Source organism: Candida metapsilosis (assembly GCF_017655625.1).
Source record: "Candida metapsilosis strain BP57 chromosome Unknown scaffold2, whole genome shotgun sequence".
Lineage (NCBI taxonomy): Eukaryota > Fungi > Ascomycota > Pichiomycetes > Serinales > Debaryomycetaceae > Lodderomyces > Lodderomyces metapsilosis.
Window position 1 is genome coordinate 138,115 of NW_027138160.1, and position 18,720 is coordinate 156,834.

General features: G+C 38.9%; 10 protein-coding genes across 10 annotated transcripts; 7 read left to right on the plus strand and 3 right to left on the minus strand. All coding sequences in view use genetic code 12, as the record gives it.

The window, feature by feature from the left end:
- Nucleotides 1–77: 77 nt before the first annotated feature.
- Nucleotides 78–3,051, plus strand: I9W82_001566 (ribosomal L1 domain-containing protein; the record flags this gene model as incomplete). Its single annotated transcript, XM_067690325.1, has 2 exons — nucleotides 78–1,137; nucleotides 1,331–3,051. 2 exons carry the CDS (start codon nucleotides 78–80, stop codon nucleotides 3,049–3,051), a joined length of 2,781 nt encoding a protein of 926 aa, XP_067548802.1.
- An 8-nt stretch (nucleotides 3,052–3,059) lies between these two features.
- Nucleotides 3,060–5,629, minus strand: I9W82_001567 (uncharacterized protein; the record flags this gene model as incomplete). Its single annotated transcript, XM_067690326.1, has 4 exons — nucleotides 3,060–3,188; nucleotides 3,310–4,013; nucleotides 4,149–5,510; nucleotides 5,593–5,629. The coding sequence occupies 4 exons, from the start codon at nucleotides 5,627–5,629 to the stop codon at nucleotides 3,060–3,062; spliced, it is 2,232 nt and encodes a 743-aa protein (XP_067548803.1).
- A 255-nt stretch (nucleotides 5,630–5,884) lies between these two features.
- On the plus strand, nucleotides 5,885–7,147 carry I9W82_001568 (uncharacterized protein; the record flags this gene model as incomplete). The annotated part of the gene is made up of 1 exon (XM_067690327.1): nucleotides 5,885–7,147. One exon carries the CDS (start codon nucleotides 5,885–5,887, stop codon nucleotides 7,145–7,147), a length of 1,263 nt encoding a protein of 420 aa, XP_067548804.1.
- Nucleotides 7,148–7,152: 5 nt separating this feature from the next.
- Nucleotides 7,153–8,142, minus strand: RIM9 (Rim9p; the record flags this gene model as incomplete). Its single annotated transcript, XM_067690328.1, has 2 exons — nucleotides 7,153–8,047; nucleotides 8,120–8,142. 2 exons carry the CDS (start codon nucleotides 8,140–8,142, stop codon nucleotides 7,153–7,155), a joined length of 918 nt encoding a protein of 305 aa, XP_067548805.1.
- Nucleotides 8,143–8,384: 242 nt separating this feature from the next.
- I9W82_001570 (MET22) lies at nucleotides 8,385–9,455 on the plus strand (the record flags this gene model as incomplete). The annotated part of the gene is made up of 1 exon (XM_067690330.1): nucleotides 8,385–9,455. The coding sequence occupies one exon, from the start codon at nucleotides 8,385–8,387 to the stop codon at nucleotides 9,453–9,455; it is 1,071 nt and encodes a 356-aa protein (XP_067548806.1).
- Nucleotides 9,456–9,470: 15 nt separating this feature from the next.
- I9W82_001571 (RNA helicase) lies at nucleotides 9,471–11,806 on the minus strand (the record flags this gene model as incomplete). The annotated part of the gene is made up of 2 exons (XM_067690331.1): nucleotides 9,471–9,492; nucleotides 9,573–11,806. The coding sequence occupies 2 exons, from the start codon at nucleotides 11,804–11,806 to the stop codon at nucleotides 9,471–9,473; spliced, it is 2,256 nt and encodes a 751-aa protein (XP_067548807.1).
- Nucleotides 11,807–11,907: 101 nt separating this feature from the next.
- I9W82_001572 (tyrosine--tRNA ligase) lies at nucleotides 11,908–13,410 on the plus strand (the record flags this gene model as incomplete). Its single annotated transcript, XM_067690332.1, has 1 exon — nucleotides 11,908–13,410. One exon carries the CDS (start codon nucleotides 11,908–11,910, stop codon nucleotides 13,408–13,410), a length of 1,503 nt encoding a protein of 500 aa, XP_067548808.1.
- Nucleotides 13,411–13,864: 454 nt separating this feature from the next.
- On the plus strand, nucleotides 13,865–14,356 carry I9W82_001573 (glutathione peroxidase; the record flags this gene model as incomplete). The annotated part of the gene is made up of 1 exon (XM_067690333.1): nucleotides 13,865–14,356. The coding sequence occupies one exon, from the start codon at nucleotides 13,865–13,867 to the stop codon at nucleotides 14,354–14,356; it is 492 nt and encodes a 163-aa protein (XP_067548809.1).
- A 675-nt stretch (nucleotides 14,357–15,031) lies between these two features.
- On the plus strand, nucleotides 15,032–16,225 carry ILV5 (ketol-acid reductoisomerase; the record flags this gene model as incomplete). The annotated part of the gene is made up of 1 exon (XM_067690334.1): nucleotides 15,032–16,225. The coding sequence occupies one exon, from the start codon at nucleotides 15,032–15,034 to the stop codon at nucleotides 16,223–16,225; it is 1,194 nt and encodes a 397-aa protein (XP_067548810.1).
- A 403-nt stretch (nucleotides 16,226–16,628) lies between these two features.
- Nucleotides 16,629–18,710, plus strand: I9W82_001575 (uncharacterized protein; the record flags this gene model as incomplete). The annotated part of the gene is made up of 1 exon (XM_067690335.1): nucleotides 16,629–18,710. The coding sequence occupies one exon, from the start codon at nucleotides 16,629–16,631 to the stop codon at nucleotides 18,708–18,710; it is 2,082 nt and encodes a 693-aa protein (XP_067548811.1).
- Nucleotides 18,711–18,720: the final 10 nt, after the last annotated feature.

The window sequence follows — 18,720 nt, forward strand, 5'->3', positions numbered from 1 at the left end:
CTCTTTTTTTTTTTTTCCTTCTTCGAGATGAAGCCGAATTTTTTCCATCTCATCTCATCTTTAGGGACTAAGACATCATGGCCAGAACAAGATCGAAAGGACCAGCCTCGCCATTAGCGAACAAGGTCAAGGAACCAAGCAAGGTTACCAAACCGAAAAAGGCCACCAAGAAAGACTTAAAACCAAAAGCTGAGGCAACACCAAAACAAGATGTTGTAATAAGTCAGAAGATTACAGACAAAGCAATTTCAGAGCTTAAAGGTTTCATGTCCAGGGAAAAGAGTAACAAAGAAGAATCTCAACACCAATCTGGAAAGTCCCAGTTGTTTGATGATGAAGAGGATTCTACATTGACTCTTATTGTTGAATCGAAAAAGTTTTTCAGCTCAAAACCTCAATTCAAACCAAAGACCATTAAATTGGCGAAATCAATAAACGATAAATCTTTGAAGTCCTGCTTAATCATTCGTGATCAACTTGTTAAAACCGATCAAGAAATTGAAAAGATCGAAGAAGCAAACTTGCCCACAATTTCACAAATTTTACCTTTACAATCAATAAAAACAGAATATAAACCATTTGAAAAGAGACGTGAGTTGCAATCCAGTTTTGATTTGTTTTTTGTCGATGACGCTGTTTTGAACACCATGCCAAATTCATTGGGTAAGATTTTTTACCAATCAAGCAAATACCCACTTCCCGTGAGAGTCACCACTTCAGCAAACAATAAGGAATTATCATTGACGACTTTGTCAAACCAGTTGGAAAAGAACTTGTCAAGTACGAGTTATTTGCCTCCACAAGGAACAACTGTATCTATAAAAGTTGGTTCTGTTGATTTCTCGCTTGATGATTTAAACAAGAACATCAATGCTGTTGCATCCAGTTTCGATCTCAACACCATCAAATCAATTATGTTGAAAACATCGACATCCCCAGCATTACCATTGTATTATACAGATAAATTGTATGACGAAGATGATATACTAGTTGAGGAGGAGGAGGCCGAAACATCCAAGGGTGATGAACTTTCCGCATTCGAGAAGGGATTGTTAGAGTTAGGAGACGCCGAGACCGTTGCCAAGGTAATTGGTAAGAAGTTAGGAGAGAAGAAGAAGAAGTCCGTGGGAAAGGTAAGTAAGTCTAGAAAGTAGAATGATATATAAATCTGAGCGATTGCACTTTTTCACGCATCCAGAACGTCTTGAAAAAAATTACCTCTCTCACTTTCTTCTCTAATGCAATGTGGATCGTGCACCACGAGGGAGATCCCCATGGCGGTAAGTACTAACCTAGGAGCATCTTTATGACCAGTTACTAACAACTTTAGAACATCGCATACTATTTCCCGAAAAGAATTATAAAGTAGGTCGAAATGATCAGGTGGATTTCGTGTTTAATTCGCGTAAATCAGCCAGAGAGTTGATGGAACTTGTGACGGGACCATCGTCGACAAAAACACCATTGCATCTTTGCATTCAATCGCGAGCCAAGACAAATGTGAGTGGAGCTATACTACGACTAAGTAAAGGAGAGAGTCCAAAAGAGATTGATTACACCAATAGCCCAAACATTACCATCAAGGTTGAGCCTGATTCAGATTTGGAGATGAAGGATACTCCTATTAGTATTGAATGGATAGAGGTGAAGCTATTTATAGACACTGAGGATGACACTATCAAAGAATTGAAGCGATCTGGAGTGGATTTTACATTTGTTGATGATCTACTGCAAGCAACTCATTTTTACACAACCCAAGCTATACCAAATCTGGCGCATTTCAAAAATGCAGTGGTAAGAGGTATACCTATAGTTAATGACTACTGGGCCAAGACAGTTCTTCGAAAGCCAAACAGTGTGGACAAGTGGTTACTCAAGTGTGATTATTCTTTATATTTACCCAATGAAAACAGTGCATATCTTCCCGAGCCGAGAAGAGAACTTCTTGATACAAAGTTGATTTCGTTTGAACCAATGGAGTGGTTGGACACGACGGTAGTGGAAAAGAGTGAGGACAAGATACTCTCGTGTGTGGGTACAGACCAATTCATTTTAATCAATTCGTTTAATGTATTTGGGTTCCAATCAGTGCATGAAGCAGATCTTTGGAATAAAGTTGTGTCTAAAACTTTAGATTCTGTACCTTTGAACAGGGCTTGTGAACAGTCACAAAAGAGAGCGTCTACAGAAACACAATCTGGAACTAGAAAACGACGAAGGTATGAAAAAGTGGACAAACTTCACTTCTTTTCACCCAGTGCCACATCAATACCTGTTGAGAGTCAAGAAGAGATCCCAAAGGAGAAAGAAAAGCCAAGCATAGGTAAATTGACACCTAAGCCACATGGGCCAAAGCAAAACGAGCAAGTTAAAAGCTCATCTCCCAAAGTAGAGAAACGATCGGCATCTCCTGAGCCTAAAATTGAATCCCTAGAGAATCCCAGAAAAAGGCGAGGCGAGCCGTTCACATCTCACAAAGCACCCAAGATCCCCAAATTTGTTCCCCAAGTATCATTTGCTGACGCTGTGATGCAAAACAGAGAAAAATCAAGAGAGTTATGGGAGAAGGAAATGGGAATACCAGAAGAATCTGATGAAGTTTTTGAAAACTTGTCAAATTTGGCGATTGTCGAAGTTGTTGATGTGCCTATCAGGAGAAGAAAGAATGTCAACAAGGATAATGTAAAAACTGAAGGCAAGAATTTTAAAAAGTTTGTTAAAAGCGTACCAGCCAAGAGACAAGTTTTGCGTCCGCATATTGATATGGTTATTGAAGATACTACAAACCTCTTGCTACCTAAACCAAAGCAAAAACAAACCACCATGGATGAGGACTTCAATGGTGTAATGAGTGACGTTCGCGGATATGAGCCGACTTTGTTTGTGATGGATGACGATTCAGAAGAGGAGTCAGCAACACAATCTTTTGTTCCTAGTCAAGCATATACTAATAGTGGAGGACACCGAAATCAACCAAATGACAATGGTGATCTTGACGATGAAGATGACGACGAGGACGAGGACCAGCCAAAGTTTGGATTTAGCCGATAACTATCTCACTATCCCACAAAGACCCATTCTTCTAAAATACGTGATATGTGCTTGCAAATAGTCATGCTTGTCCGATGCAAAATAAGGGAAATCATGTGCAATGCAATTCTGATTTGCACCAACAATACAATCAACGACTTCCTCCATCCGGGGCCTTGTTGTTGAGCAATTTAAGTAAATTTGGTTATCAAATTGATGATACTGAATAAATGGATTACGACTTCTTGGTATTGTAGTGATTATGTCGTTTTTATGCACCACACGTAGAAACTTTCTCTCAAATTCATTGTGTTTGAGTTTAGTCTGACTGCCCAATACACCATCTGCCCAGTTTACAAAGTCATAATTGCCAGTGAGCGGTTGCCCCATGGTAACTAAAGTCAATTTATCATATCCCATATCGAGATAGTACAAGCCTAGTAGCAACGCAATACTTCCTCCTAAAGAATGCCCTACTATGATCAACTCATAATCCTCATCACCAATTTCGTTAACAATGTAATCATTGATATTATTTAAAGTAGTTGTAAAGTACTTGTAAAAGCCATCATGCACTCTGCATCCATCTCCACATAAAGGCAAGTGTATTCCTGGATTGGAATACCTTGTCATATCTACTTTCATATCGGCATAGGTATCAAATATTGATCTTGTACCCCTAAGTGATACAACCACAGTCTTTCTGTGCTTTTCATAGTTGAATATGTTGTCGTATGTGCTAGCGATATATCCAGTCACGGAATCTGGAAAGTACCATTGATGGACTAAGGTCATGTTGGGGAAACGCTTTTCACAGTTTAAATCACACTTGAAAGGGGGATCAATTCCATGAACTTCAGATATGCAATATGATATATCAATCAAATGGGCATAAGTGTACAAGTTGGAGAATATTTCGGGGTCTATTGAATGCACATTGTTTTCCGGTAAGTTGAAATAAACTTGCTCAGCATGAGCAAATGCTATGAGGAATAAGGTTCTTAGTAGACTGCTGAACATATTGCGCTCATTGTAGGTTTGATCCAGATTTGTTGATTGCATGTTTACCCCGCGTTACAAAAAAAAAAAGTCCGAGACTCAACTTACATTTAATCGACTAAATACCAATACAAGTTGTAGCGTAATCATAGCAGCAACTACTCCTAAAGTCAACGGTATTACCATCACGAATGATTTTCTCACCATTTTCCACACAAGTCGAACAAAATGTTTTGTCATCAAGAATGCAACAATCACTGCTAGACATAAAAGGATTTTGTAAGTTTGGGAAAATGCAGTAACTACTGAGGTATAACCTTCGGATGCGAGATTCAAAACACCATAGGTAAAATTGGGAATGACATTGACAATATATTCAGTTGCATTATTGGCAACATTTATAAAAACGCCCACTCTTGAATCGAGTCGTTCCATTGACACTGCTGCCTTCTCTATTCTGTCTTCCAATACACCAAAGGACTCGTTCAATGAACTCTCAAACGATTCCAATATCTCTTGACCAGATGAATTCAAATAAAAAACAAATGCTTCTGAAATATCGCCTAATATAGCCAAAGAGTTTTGTTTTATGAATTGTCTCTGTTTCTGCAAGTTATCAAAATTGTGATCTAGTAGTCCGTTAATTGAGTGTATTTTGAATACGGAATGTTGCAATTCACTATCCATAGAGTCGAAGTGTTGTCTAGCTGAGCTTTGCAATCCGAACATAAACTCATTGATGCCCTTGACATTGTCTAACGCTTTATCCTGTTGATCCAAAAGGACATCATTCCTTTCTTGTAACTCTCTCTGCTGACGATCCAATTTGCTTTCATTTTCACGAATCAAGTCATTAATACGGTACAACTCTTTTGTGAAGTAGTTAATATGTTGCTCCACTTCATTCAAGTTGGTGTTTACCCCTTGATAAGACTGTCCTATTATAACAAGAGCATTGTTGAGCGACAATTCAAAATTCTCGTAGAATACATTGAAAGTCAGGTTGACTCTGTCTACTGACTGCTGTCGCTGCTTCATCACTTCATCAACAACATGCATCATTGTATCAAACCTGTCCTTTACATCACTTTGCATCTTCTCATTGCTTACTTGAGAAGCAGCTAAATCATGTAGCACATGTTGGAAAAGATTGGTGACATTTTCATAGACCTCCACGATTTGCTCCTTCTTCAATGGCAAGCTAACTTGGTGGCACACTTCTCTCACATTTCTATAATTCCCACTATAGCTAGTCCAAAACTGAGGCGACTTCTCCAACGATTGAATGCACTTGTCAATGTTTCTCAACCTTATTTGTGGATCACAGTCTAATGGATATTCTATTTTGACATTTTCCAACTCGCAAATTGACAACTCCAAAGCTACTTCTTTTTGCTGAGACGAAGTCATTGTCTCAAGTCCATCTAAACATTGTGGTAGTATCAACAGTAAAGCTTGCCTACTGCAATCATCTTTCCAAACTTCAAGGGCAGGGAAAGTATCCAAGTAATTTGATTTCTCTAAGAGCTCTCCCGCAATAGCATGACTCAACAAGAAAGTCACAGCAAGCTTCATTAGCCATACTAGGTGCAAAATACATTTATTGCATGGAGATTGATCTTGTTTTATAGGAATGTCACCTGAAACAGTTTTGAAACATCAATCACTCCAAGTTTAGACACAGCGGGGCATCATAAGAATCTGATCAGCAAACATACTACAACATCAATAACACATGCTTGTCAAGGGATTTGCCGGTGGTGAAGTTGAACATATTGGTCCAGTCAATCTTGTGTAAGATTTAAATTTCGCTTTCGAAACATCAAAAAATTTTCAACCAAGAAGCCAACTTCAAATGCTTACCAGAAGACTAATACGACAGATACCAAAGAGGTACTCGACGATCCTGTTTACTCCAAATGAGAATAAGCATATCTTTGAGTCTGAAAAGTTAAGTCCAAAGGAGAATTATGATGCTATACCGGATAGGCCAGATTTTTCCACCATCGATAAAATTCACCATGAAATTGTGAATCCTGAAGAAGTTGCTGATCTAGTGACTAAATTGAATACCAATGATGTTTTGATTACCATGTTATCTAAGAACAAGCATCTATATGGTGACAAGGACAACGTTATCAGAAGTGAAGGGAATGAGAATCCAGTCTTTCCTTACTCGAGTATACTCCTCAGTTGGAAAGATGTATACAACAAGCAGATCAAAGATTTGAAAGAGATTGAACCTGTTACATTCACCTCCCCGGCAGTTGATACCAAGTACTTCAGCCTTTTAAAAGACACCTCTTTGGAGGAATTTTTCCACAAGTCGAGGGCCATTAAAAATTCAACTTCGATCAAGAAGGGCAACGTTCAACCATCGGAAGTCAAAAACTTGTTTACTGTTGAGTCGGCTTCCAATGTGACTTTGAGTGCTGTTGATAGCATTTCGGCTCTTGAAGAGTACATGTCTTTCATTCCATCAAAAGTGCAGTTTTTCACATTTCAGGGATTAAAGGATTTGCTCTCTCTGGTGGTATTGTTGAGTGAAAAGTTTCCTGTAAGCGGGTCGACTGTGGACCATTTGGTAACTGCCATTGTCAGCTCGCACCCGAAAGTATTGCAAGCATTGGAGAATGACGTCAAAGACAAACTCGCTCACTCTTTGATCGACTGTAATACAGAACTTGCTACAACTATCATCAAGGATCTCATAGATGAATCAGTCTGCCCATCTGAGAGAACTTTTGACAAATACATTTCAAACTACAAATGGAACGACCCAGTTACCACTTTGAAAGAATTGTCATTCTTGAAGTCGGCTATTCATCACCACAAGATGAATGAAACCACATTCAATCTCCTCATACAAACTGTCACCAACGTTAATGAGTTGATAAAGTTTGTAACGCTACTAAAAAAGACCCCAGGCATGCTCCAAGATAAGCAGGATCAACTTTACTCCAAGTTACGCTTGTTAACCACATCAGAATTAACTACCACCCAATTCGTGCGATTCTTAACAAAGAACGACGTGAAATTGAGCTCAGAGCTTAAAGAAAGATTAATCAGAGACTACAATAACGATCCCGAAGTCGTAACTGTTATTAATAGATTGTAAATAAACTACCTCAATCGTAGGTTATCAAGTTCAATAGACTCCCTACTAGAATTAACCGAATAATCTTCACTAGGCCTGTGATTGCCACTTCTGAATGAGCTAGTAGAATGGATCCTATCCCTTGTGTCATTACCGTCTCCTTCATTTCTGGTGTAAAATCCATCAGTATACACAACAAATCCATCATCACTGGAGCTGTCGTTCCATGATTGTTCCATAGCTCTACTTCTCAATACCTTCATCTCATCATTGGCATACTCATAGTTTTCAAAAAACTTTCTGCTCGATATAGACCTTTTTATAAAGCACAACATTGAAGTGATTAATGCCATTGACACGATTGGCAATAATTGCACCCAACCCAAGTAACTCAACCTAGGAACGAATAACAAAATGTCAGCTAAAAATGCTAACAATGTTGTTAAAACAGAAAATATAGTAAGGATCAACATTGCGTTTAAATATGGGCTCAAGTCTCGTTCTTTGTGCACCTCAGCGGTATCCACATTTCCCTCGCCCTCATCATCTGAATCATGCTCTTCTTCTCGCCTTTCATTTCTCAAATGATTCAACTCTTCCTTTCGATTATGACGTTCCTTTCGTTCGTTTATCATATCCCAAGTTTTCAACGCATACAACAAAGCAATCACAATCAATAGCAAACTCGAAAAGCAAAATGCAACAACATGAACTACCAACAACTTTGAAATGGTATATCTAACATAAGACGGTAGGACAACCCCACTAGAATTTGTACTGGCCTCATCAGAATAGTCGAAAAATGAACTATTTGACGATGGGTATCCTATTTTAGGACTGCTACACTTGCCTGTCTCCATATCACAAATACCAAAGACGCCAAACTTAAAATTCTTGAAATGGGAAAGATAAATGTTTCCCCTGTGGGATGTGAGCGGGACTGAAATAACAGGTAGTAGTTGGATGACCCAACACACTGTACACAATATGAACAAAGCTAGAAGGGCTTTGTGCATGAGTGGATTAAGAATATGGTTGTTTTAGCAAGGAGAAAAGGGTGACATACATCAGCAGATGGATGTGATGGTGGTGACCTTGGTTGAAAGATGCATTTGTGTCATCTGTATGATTTTTTCCTCGATTTTTTTCAACAACAGCACCCAAAATGGTGCACAGAAGCAAAGTAGTTATCTTCTCTACAGTCATCGTGATAGCTCTAGTATCCTTAAAGAGACTCAATTTTATACGCTGGCTTACAATGTCGTCCTCAGCTTCTCCATACTATAAAGAGCTTCAAATTGCCACTCTTGCAGTCAAGAGAGCTTCAATATTAACCAAGCAATTGAGTGATTCAATCTCCCAATCTGGAACAATCACCAAAGAGGACAAGTCACCAGTGACTATTGGAGATTTCGCCAGTCAAGCAATCATTAACAACGCTATAAAGTTGAACTTCTCTGACGACGAAATTGTTGGCGAAGAAGATTCGCAAGATTTACAAGACAATTCCAAGCTTTCGTCGGATGTATTGAGCTTGATTACTAAAGTGCAACAAGAGACTAGCGAATATGATGACATAATTGGAACCCTATCCAACGAGGAATCTGTTTTCAAAAGCATCGATTATGGGAACTCAAAAGGTGGCTCAAAGGGGAGATTTTGGGCTTTAGACCCTATTGATGGTACAAAGGGGTTTCTCAGAGGCGATCAATTTGCTGTGTGTTTAGCACTTATCGACCAAGGTAAAATTGTTCTTGGAGTTATTGGATGTCCAAACTTGTCCCAGTACATCGAGTCAAATGAAAAACATCATGGAACTGTTGGTGGATTGTACCTGGCAATTACAGGTCAAGGCTCATATTACTCAGATTTGTTCACCCCTGGGTTTAAACCATTAGATCGACAACAACGTATAAACATGTCCACTCGTGACTCACCTAAAGATTTGAAAGTAGTGGAAGGAGTCGAAAAGGGTCACTCTTCTCACTCAACTCAAGCTCAAATCAAGGATAAGATTGGATTTGATCAAAGTACTGTTTCCACTCAAACAATCAATTTAGACTCACAAGTCAAGTACTGTCTATTAGCCAGTGGTCAAGCTGACATCTATTTACGTTTACCTATAGATGATACCTATAGAGAGAAAATCTGGGACCATGCAGCAGGAAATGTGTTGATTTATGAAGCTGGTGGTAAAGTGGGTGATATACATGGCACTCCATTGGATTTCAGTAAAGGTAGATACTTGGAATCCAAGGGTGTTATAGCTGGAAATAGCAAGATATTCAATACTGTCATTGATGCCGTCAAGGATGTTTTGAAAACTTAATTAATGTTGACTTTGCTACCACCAATCACATGTGGGGCTACCTCCTGAAGCCATGACATTTCAATTGCTGAACAATTTCTAGCGTATCCTTTTGTAGTGAATACATATTCAATATACATAATCGCATCTAGGTTAGATTTCCCAAATAATACCGACGACGGATGTATGCTGATGAGCTGCCCCGAATTGAAAGTTCTAAATGATCTATCTGGCATACCCACAGCTGTATTTGAAATGAACCCTTTTAAAAAAGATTTTAGAATGGCGGGGATGTCCAAAACTTCATCACGTTCTTCAAATTGAGCACGAAGCTTTGCCATTTTGTTATCCTTTTCGACATTCTGAATACTATCATCTTGTTTAACAGTAGCCATCATGTACTCTTTTAACTGATTTTTTATTTTAAGCACGTTTTTGAATCCTTTATAACTGAACATCATTTCCTGACACCATTCTTTCCCCAATGATTGAAATGTCTGATAAAACTCATACAATGCAATCAAATCACCGTGGGTGTTTCCTTTGGGGCAGTATGACCGACGCTTAAAGTTGATTTCGTCTCTTAACTCACCCGAAACATTTAGTATCAAGTTATCAACAGATAAACAGGAAACAATGTCAATGACAGGAGCTAAACAACCCATTTCGGCGGCACTAATTAAGACAACCGACAATTGAGGTGGTAAAGGTAAAACACTCATTTTATACCCCAAACTTGTAATCTTTCCTGCATCATTCAACGCACCTAATGTGTACAATGTATTCAATGCACTAAGAATCAGTTCCTGCCCCGGATCTTCAAGCCATGTCCAGTTCAACAAATCATCTATACCCAATTTCTTCAATGTCAATATGGGCAAAATGATGTCATTTCTTTTGATCTCAGACTCTTGTTGTTTCGGCAAATTCATGTACTCACTTTCCTGGTACAATCGAAATACTTTTCCTGCGCTTTCTCTCCCAGCTCTTCCAGCTCGTTGTCTAGCAGAAGCTTGTGAAATTGGAGTAGTGAGTAAAGTTGATAGTCCTAGGTTATGTTTCCAAATTTTAACCTTTCTCAATCCAGAATCAATGACATATTTAACACCAGGGACCGTTATCGAAGTCTCGGCAATATTTGTAGCCAAAATCACCTTTCTGCGACCTTTGGGCAATTTTTCGAAAATTTTCAGTTGTTGGTGGGGACTCAAGGCTGCATATAAGGGCAAAGGAACAATAAGTGGTGCTTCACGAGGTAGCAGTGGTGCTAATTGTTCCAACGTTTTCACACAGTTGTCAATCTCTTCCTGCCCCGCTAAAAAGCATAAAATATCACCCTCTGGCTCTGTCATGTTGACCTTTATTATTGAACGGATAACACAATCAACAATGTCCTCGTTACTCTCATCACCAACGTACATTTGAGCCACTGGATACATTTTACCTTCAACGTATAGAATAGGTGCATTGTTGAAGAAGTGGCTGAAGAGCTCTGCATTCAATGTTGCTGACATAACAATCACTTTGAGATCTTTGCGAGTACCAGAATTTAACAACGACTTCAAAAACCCCATAATCAAATCAGTCAAGATTGTTCTTTCATGCGCTTCATCCAAAATGATTGTACTATATTTCTTCAACTCCCTATCCAACATAATCTCTCTCAAAAGCATACCATCAGTGAGATACTTCAATTTGGTTCTGTGACTGCTCTTGTTGGTGAATCGAACTTGGTAACCGACATCGGAGCCCAACTTACATCCGTATTCTTCACAGACTCTGGCTGCCAACGAAGCTGCTGCGACTCTTCTTGGCTGAGTCACGGCTATAGTTTTCTTATTTTCAGGCATCAAAAATTGTGGTATTTGTGTAGATTTACCTGAACCAGTTTCACCAATTATGATAGTGACTTGGTTATCGGATACAAACAGGGTAATCTTGTCCTTGTGGTGGTAAATTGGCAAGTTTTGTCGTACTTTGAGAAGCTCCTTGGCTCTTTCAGATAGTTGTTGTGAAGATCGTTGAAAGTTGAAATCGTTTGCATCCGAATCTGAATCATTTTCATCGTCAACGTATTTGACCACGGTAGGTTTGGTTTTAGGGGACTTCTTGAGCGGAGATTCATGTTTTATAGGAGGAGCTACAGACTCAATTTGGTCTTTTACCTCTATCTTCGGCACAGACACAGTACTCTCTGTTGCAGCCTCATCGAGATCACTAAATTTAATCTTCTTGTTTTGGGAGTGGACCGGTTCCTCTACCGCAGGTGGAGATTCATCCTCCACAGACTTCACCTTAGAGCCCTTGCTTCTCTTTCTCTTTCTCTTTTTGGAAACATCCTGGTTGGCACCATTTGGCTGGTTGTGGTTCATCTTACCCTCTATATACCACTTTGCAAAATAAAAGAGATGCGCGAAAAAGCAAAGAAAAAAAATATGAAAACTTCCGACGTTTTGAGTCCATTCACCAACAGATGTTGAAAGTGACACTAAGACAGCCATTGCGTCGGCAAATTAGACTCAACTCGTCAACGACGTTACCTAGAGATACAGTGACCGTGATACCAACTGTATACGAATTGACTCAAGGAAAGGATGTCACACCAGAGACCAGCCAAGATACATCGTTAATCAGCTACTTACAATCCAGACATTTGATTGAATCATTGACTGATGACAAATTGTACAGTATAACCACTAGAGAGAACAATTCAAAGTTTAAACTTTACTGTGGCGCCGATCCAACAGCACAAAGTTTGCATTTAGGTAATCTATTACCATTGATGGTGCTACTACATTTCAAAATCAGTGGAAGTGATGTTTATGGATTGGTAGGAGGAGCTACAGGTCAGGTTGGTGACCCTAGTGGGAGATCATCTGAGAGAACTGCATTAAAGGTGAGTGAAGTTGAGAACAACGTTGGCAAAATCCAGAACCAAATCACTTCATTCTTGTCCAATGGTATTGAATATGCTAAATCAAGACAATTTCCAATGGGTGAAACCGTTGGTAAAAGTAATAGTGTTAATAATGAAACGTGGTGGAAAGATGTGAAAATGTTGGACTTTTTAGCAAACTATGGACGCCATATTAGAGTTAGTGCAATGTTGGCAAGAGATTCAATTCTGTCAAGATTAGAGGGTGGCGGTATTGGGTTTAACGAATTCACTTATCAAATTCTTCAAGCATATGATTTTTACCATTTGTTTAAAACAGAAGGTGTTAATATTCAAGTAGGAGGAAATGACCAATGGGGTAATATTACCGCCGGGATTGATCTTATCTCGCGATTGAAAAAGCCGGATGAAAAGACAAAGGAAGCTTTTGGGGTCACTGTACCATTATTGACAACCCCATCTGGAGAAAAGTTTGGAAAATCAGCCGGAAATGCCGTTTTTATTGACCCAAGTTTGACCACCCCTTATCAATTATACCAATTTTTCATCAATGTACCAGATGACATGGTTAGTAAATTACTCAAAGTGTTTACATTGCTTCCATTGAATGTGATTGAAGGTGAATTGATTCCAAAGCATCAAGGTGACCCAGGCTTGCGTATCGCTCAAAGAGTATTGGCTAGAGAAGTAGTGGATTTGATACACGGAGTTGGAGTTGGTGACGAAATAGCATACATCACTGGGTTCTTATTCCCAACACCAGATCAACCATTCAATGACCATGTTACTGCTGATAAGTTAATTGAGAATTTCAAAAGGTCAGGTATCTTGTACAAGCATCGTTTAGACCAATGCGATGACATAAAATTGAGTACATTAATTGCGAATATCACTGGTAAGTCAAAGAGTGAGATAAGAAGATTGATCAAGTCTGGAGGTGTGTACTTGGGCTTGGACAGGGATCAATTGGAAGATCCTGAAGATGTTGTATTATTTGACAAAGACCATCATTTAGTAGATGGGAAGTTGATGTTGTTAAGAACGGGGAAACAAAACTACTACGTTGTTGAGTTTGTATAGGCTGTGCATAGTGCTGTTACAGCAGCAACCTCTTGTACATAAATGAATTGAGCCGAGGCTAAATTATACGATCGCACAAAGAGAAAGAAAAAGGATTTAAAGTTTGCGGTTTGCGGCTGTAAATAATCTTGTCCGGGGGGGCTAGACTCTTACTGTTCTTCAGCAGTGATGATTACTAATAAGTGGAAACACAGCCTAGAAGCGTTTACAATATAGCTATAGATGAGTGATGACATCATAACTCAATTATCTTCTGAGGGTAGTGAGATGAGTAGGTAGTAAGTGAGCTTTTTTAAAAAAAAACAAGGGATCATCTGACTAATGTGAAAATGGTAGCAACCACTATTTAAATATTGTTTATCCCCCGTCATTCATTCATCCCTTGATCTCTTTTTTTTTGCCTTCCCCTTAAATACAACACACATTGAGTTACCGTACTAGTATCAAACGAATCATGTCTAAATTTTACGACTTAACTCCACTCGACAGTAAAGGAAACCCATACCCATTCTCAGAATTGAAGGGTAAAGTTGTTCTTATCGTCAATGTTGCTTCAAAGTGTGGATTCACCCCTCAATACGAAGGACTTGAGAAATTGAATAAACAATTTGAAGGTAAACCAGTTCAAATTTTGGGATTCCCATGCAACCAATTTGGTAATCAAGAGCCAGGTTCTAATGAAGAGATTGGTTCATTCTGTAAATTGAATTATGGTGTTACTTTCCCTGTCTTAGCCAAGATTGATGTCAATGGTGACAATGCTTCACCAGTTTATCAATACTTGAAGAGTCAAAAGTCAGGTTTATTGGGGTTGACTAGAATCAAGTGGAATTTTGAGAAATTCTTGGTTGATCAAAATGGAAATGTTGTTGAAAGGTTTAGTTCATTGGCCAAACCAGCCGACATTGCTCCAAAGATTGAGCACTTGTTGAAGAGCACCAAGTAGATGATGTGGTATAATTGTATAGCTTTAATTGTTTTTAATTTGTAAAGTAATTTTGTAGATTTTGCGCTTTTGCAGCGGCACGGGGGAAAGCGGCTGTATATGTTGGAAGCATAACACCTGTTGGATCATGTCATTGCTTTCAATGATTTTCACAAGACGAATCTATCTGCACGAGCTATGTCAAACATAGGATAAGAATGGTTTGGCAAGCGACAATTGATGCCCTACTACATCGCTTCATGAGTTTCCCATCCACCAATTTCAATTGACATTGATGATTCACTCCCCGTTGACGGGTCCTACACAGGCACTACATAAGATAAACCTTTGTGTAAGAGTACTCACACCATCGAGTCATCCTTTGCTACGTAGATGGTTTTGACTCATTACCTTTTCCGGTGATCCAGTTTTGGTATATTCCACTAAAGGCTGTCTCCGATACAGGGCCTGAAAAAAACAAAACAAAAGATAAAAAAAAAGCCTGTGGGGGTTTGTATGCAGTATATGCATGATGAATCATAATAAATTTTTCACTTTTTTCCACTTTCAACGAAGAAAGAAAAAATTTTCCTTTTTTCAACATTATAAAAGCCCCTATAATCCCTCTCCCTTTTCTTTCATTTGGACTATTTTTCATTGGATATCAATTAAACACTACACTTACTCAAAAAAAAGATGTCATTCAGAACCAATTCTATTCGTATGGCTAGATTAGCCACTTCAAAGGCCACTTTGTCTAAAAGAACTTTCTCATTGTTGGCTAATGCTACAAGAACTTCCACTATTGCTAAGGCTTCCATGCCAATGATGGCTGTACGTGGTGTCAAGACCATCAACTTTGGTGGCACTGAAGAAGTTGTCCACGAAAGAGCTGATTGGCCAAAGGAAAAATTGTTGGACTACTTCAAGAATGATACCTTGGCTTTGATTGGTTACGGTTCTCAAGGTTACGGACAAGGTTTGAACTTGAGAGACAATGGTTTGAATGTTATTCTTGGTGTTCGTAAGAACGGTACTTCTTGGAAAGCTGCTGTTGAAGATGGTTGGGTTCCAGGTGAAAACTTGTTTGACGTTAACGAAGCTGTTGAAAAAGGTACCATTATTATGAACTTGTTGTCAGATGCTGCTCAATCTGAAACTTGGAACACTATTAAACCTTTGTTGACTGAAGGTAAGACCTTGTACTTTTCACACGGTTTCTCACCAGTTTTCAAGGACTTGACCCATGTTGAACCACCAAAGAACATTGATGTTATCTTGGCTGCACCAAAAGGTTCAGGTAGAACTGTTAGATCATTGTTCAAGGAAGGAAGAGGTATCAACTCCTCATATGCTGTTTGGAACGATGTTACTGGTAAAGCTGAAGAAAAGGCTATTGCCATGGCCATTGCTGTTGGTTCTGGTTACGTTTACCAAACCACTTTTGAAAGAGAAGTCAACTCAGACTTGTACGGTGAAAGAGGTTGTCTTATGGGTGGTATCCACGGTATGTTTTTGGCTCAATACGAAGTCTTGAGAGAAAACGGACACACTCCATCTGAAGCTTTCAATGAAACTGTTGAAGAAGCTACCCAATCATTGTACCCATTGATTGGTAAATACGGTATGGACTACATGTACGATGCTTGTTCCACCACCGCTAGAAGAGGTGCTTTGGACTGGTACCCAAGATTCAAGGATGCTTTGAAACCAGTCTTTGAAGACTTGTACGAGTCTGTTAGAAATGGTACTGAAACCAAGAGATCTCTTGACTTTAACTCCCAACCAGACTACAGAGAAAGATTGGAAGAAGAATTACAAACTATCAGAAACATGGAGATCTGGAAAGTTGGTAAGGAAGTTAGAAAATTGCGTCCAGAGAACCAATAAATGGGCAAGAAGAACCCACACAACACACATTTTATGGTCAATGAATGACTTGCATTTTATTCAATTCTAAACAACACACAATTTTTTTTTTTTTTATATTGTATAATCAAAGTAATTTATTATGGGTCTATCAAAAAACAAAAGAAAAACAATCATATAGGGAGCATTGCATATAGGTTTGTCGAATAAACACTGTGTTCCGTTATTTATAAAGTCATATCTGTGTAGAAATTTTGACGTCGGAGTTTATTTTATTTTGTTCTTTGTTCTCTCGTTTGGCAATCGTATAATAAATATTTATTTACTTCCATATAAGGGAATCAATCGTATAAGATAGATTCATTTCCTTTTCTTATACATAAAACACCTTTTTAATCACTAAACACATCAATCACTACTAGTTATGCCAAATATTGATCCAATAGATGATGGGGAAGACGCTTGGGACTACTCTTTCCCCCCTTCAACGGATTCTCTCCCACTAGAGCAATCCTTGCAGCAACCACAAGCTACGAGCTCAAGACCAACAAGATTAAACAGGGAAAACTCAGACGAGCAACAGCTGCGACAGATTGCTCAACAGGTTGATATAATCAATAAACTCAGACAAGCAGAAAACTCAGAAGTAGGTGCAAATGGAGTCAGATCATCCATATCATTGACAAATACATTTAATAAAACGCCATTGAATCCATTAACAACAAAAGAGGACGCTAGTTCTGTTATATCAAAAGACTCAAGCACCAAGCAGTCTGGAAACGAACAGGAAGCGAAAGATAAACCACGCTTTCTTAAAAATCTCCAGGATATTGACGCAAATAATCAAACAACTTCGCCAACTTCAAACAACTCAAATGATCTTGACCGGAAATTAGGATCGCCAAAGATTATCACATACCGAAAATCAAAGAGAACCGTTAGTGAGAGCACATTTGATTCATTTGACCCTACATCGCTGTTGTCCACGCCACCGCCTTCAAGCAAGTTTGACACTCGTTTATACGTGGACGAGTTTTATAAGGATTCAAAATACAGGTACGCCACCATAAAGAGAAACGTTGATTTCCATCAATTATTCAACTCACTTGATTTAACGGATCGGTTATTGGATGATTTCTCTTGTGCATTGAGCCGGGAAATCTTACTACAAGGAAGAGCATACGTTAGTGAAAGTTATCTTTGCTTCAACTCGAACTTGCTTGGTTGGGTCACGAATTTGGCCCTCAAGTTTGAAGATATTGTAAAATTTGAGAAGCGATCAACCGCTGGGTTGTTTCCTAATGGGATTATCATCGAGACTGAGGACGGAACTGTACACACATTTGCCAGCTTTTTATCTCGAGACCAGACTTATGATCTAATGACTACTGTTTGGAAGGGAAAAACAGGTAGAGTAAACCAAGAGCCACTGTTTGACTCTCCGGAGACAAGCCATACCGATTCTGCATCATTTGCTGATGTTACTTCACCCAGAGTACAATCGTACATCATGTCAATTGATGGCGATGATGAATCTACTCCAATGCGCCAGGATGATACAGATTATGATGATACTAGTGACGAAGATGAGTCTAAAGGGTCCCAGAATGGAAAACTATTACCCGCAATTGATGTCACTACAAAACGCACGAAAATTGCAAAATTAAAACCAGACTCCAAATACAAAAACCTTGGTCCTGATACTCATGCACCGACTACAGCAAAGTATACGCGGTTCCCACAAGAAGTTGATTTGATTGAAACAAGGATTGATGCACCATTAGGTGTCGTTTTCGCTATATTGTTTGGACCAAACACAGATTTCCAACTTGACTTTTTAAAGCGTCATGATGGACTGGAAATTTCAGAATTTAACGATTTTAGCCCATCTCTTGAAGATCCGACGTTGTTGACTAGAGAATACACTTATCGTCGTAAACTAGGCTATGCTATTGGCCCAAAGTCGACAAGATGCGAAGTTACCGAAACCATTGAACACATGAACCTTGCTGATTATGCTATTGTCACTATCACGACCCAAACTCCCGATGTTCCACTGGGAAATGCATTTGTGGTAAAGGCACGATACGTTTTCAGTTGGGATGAACTGAATACTACTAAGCTATTAATTAGTCTTTATGTTGAATGGACAGGTAAATCGTGGATGAAATCAGTGATTGAAAAACTGTCAATAAGTGGATCAACAACAACTTTGAATGAATTGGTAAAGGAGTTGAAGGAAGAGGTTGATAGAAATGTTGACCGTGTTGATGGACCAAGTGAAGTTGTACCCAAGAAAAAGAAAAAGAAGAGTGATGAAAAGAGGGTCGAGACCAAAGCCATTGCTAAAGCACCACCTACTACTGAATCTTTAATTGCGAGAGTGCTACACCCTGGCTACGTGCTTGCTTTGATTGTGATATTGCTACAATTGGTAATCTTGTACAAGTTGATTGCGATACAGACAGCTTTGAAGATGCATTTTGGGGCCGACTTTACTGGATAGAAGCGGTCCT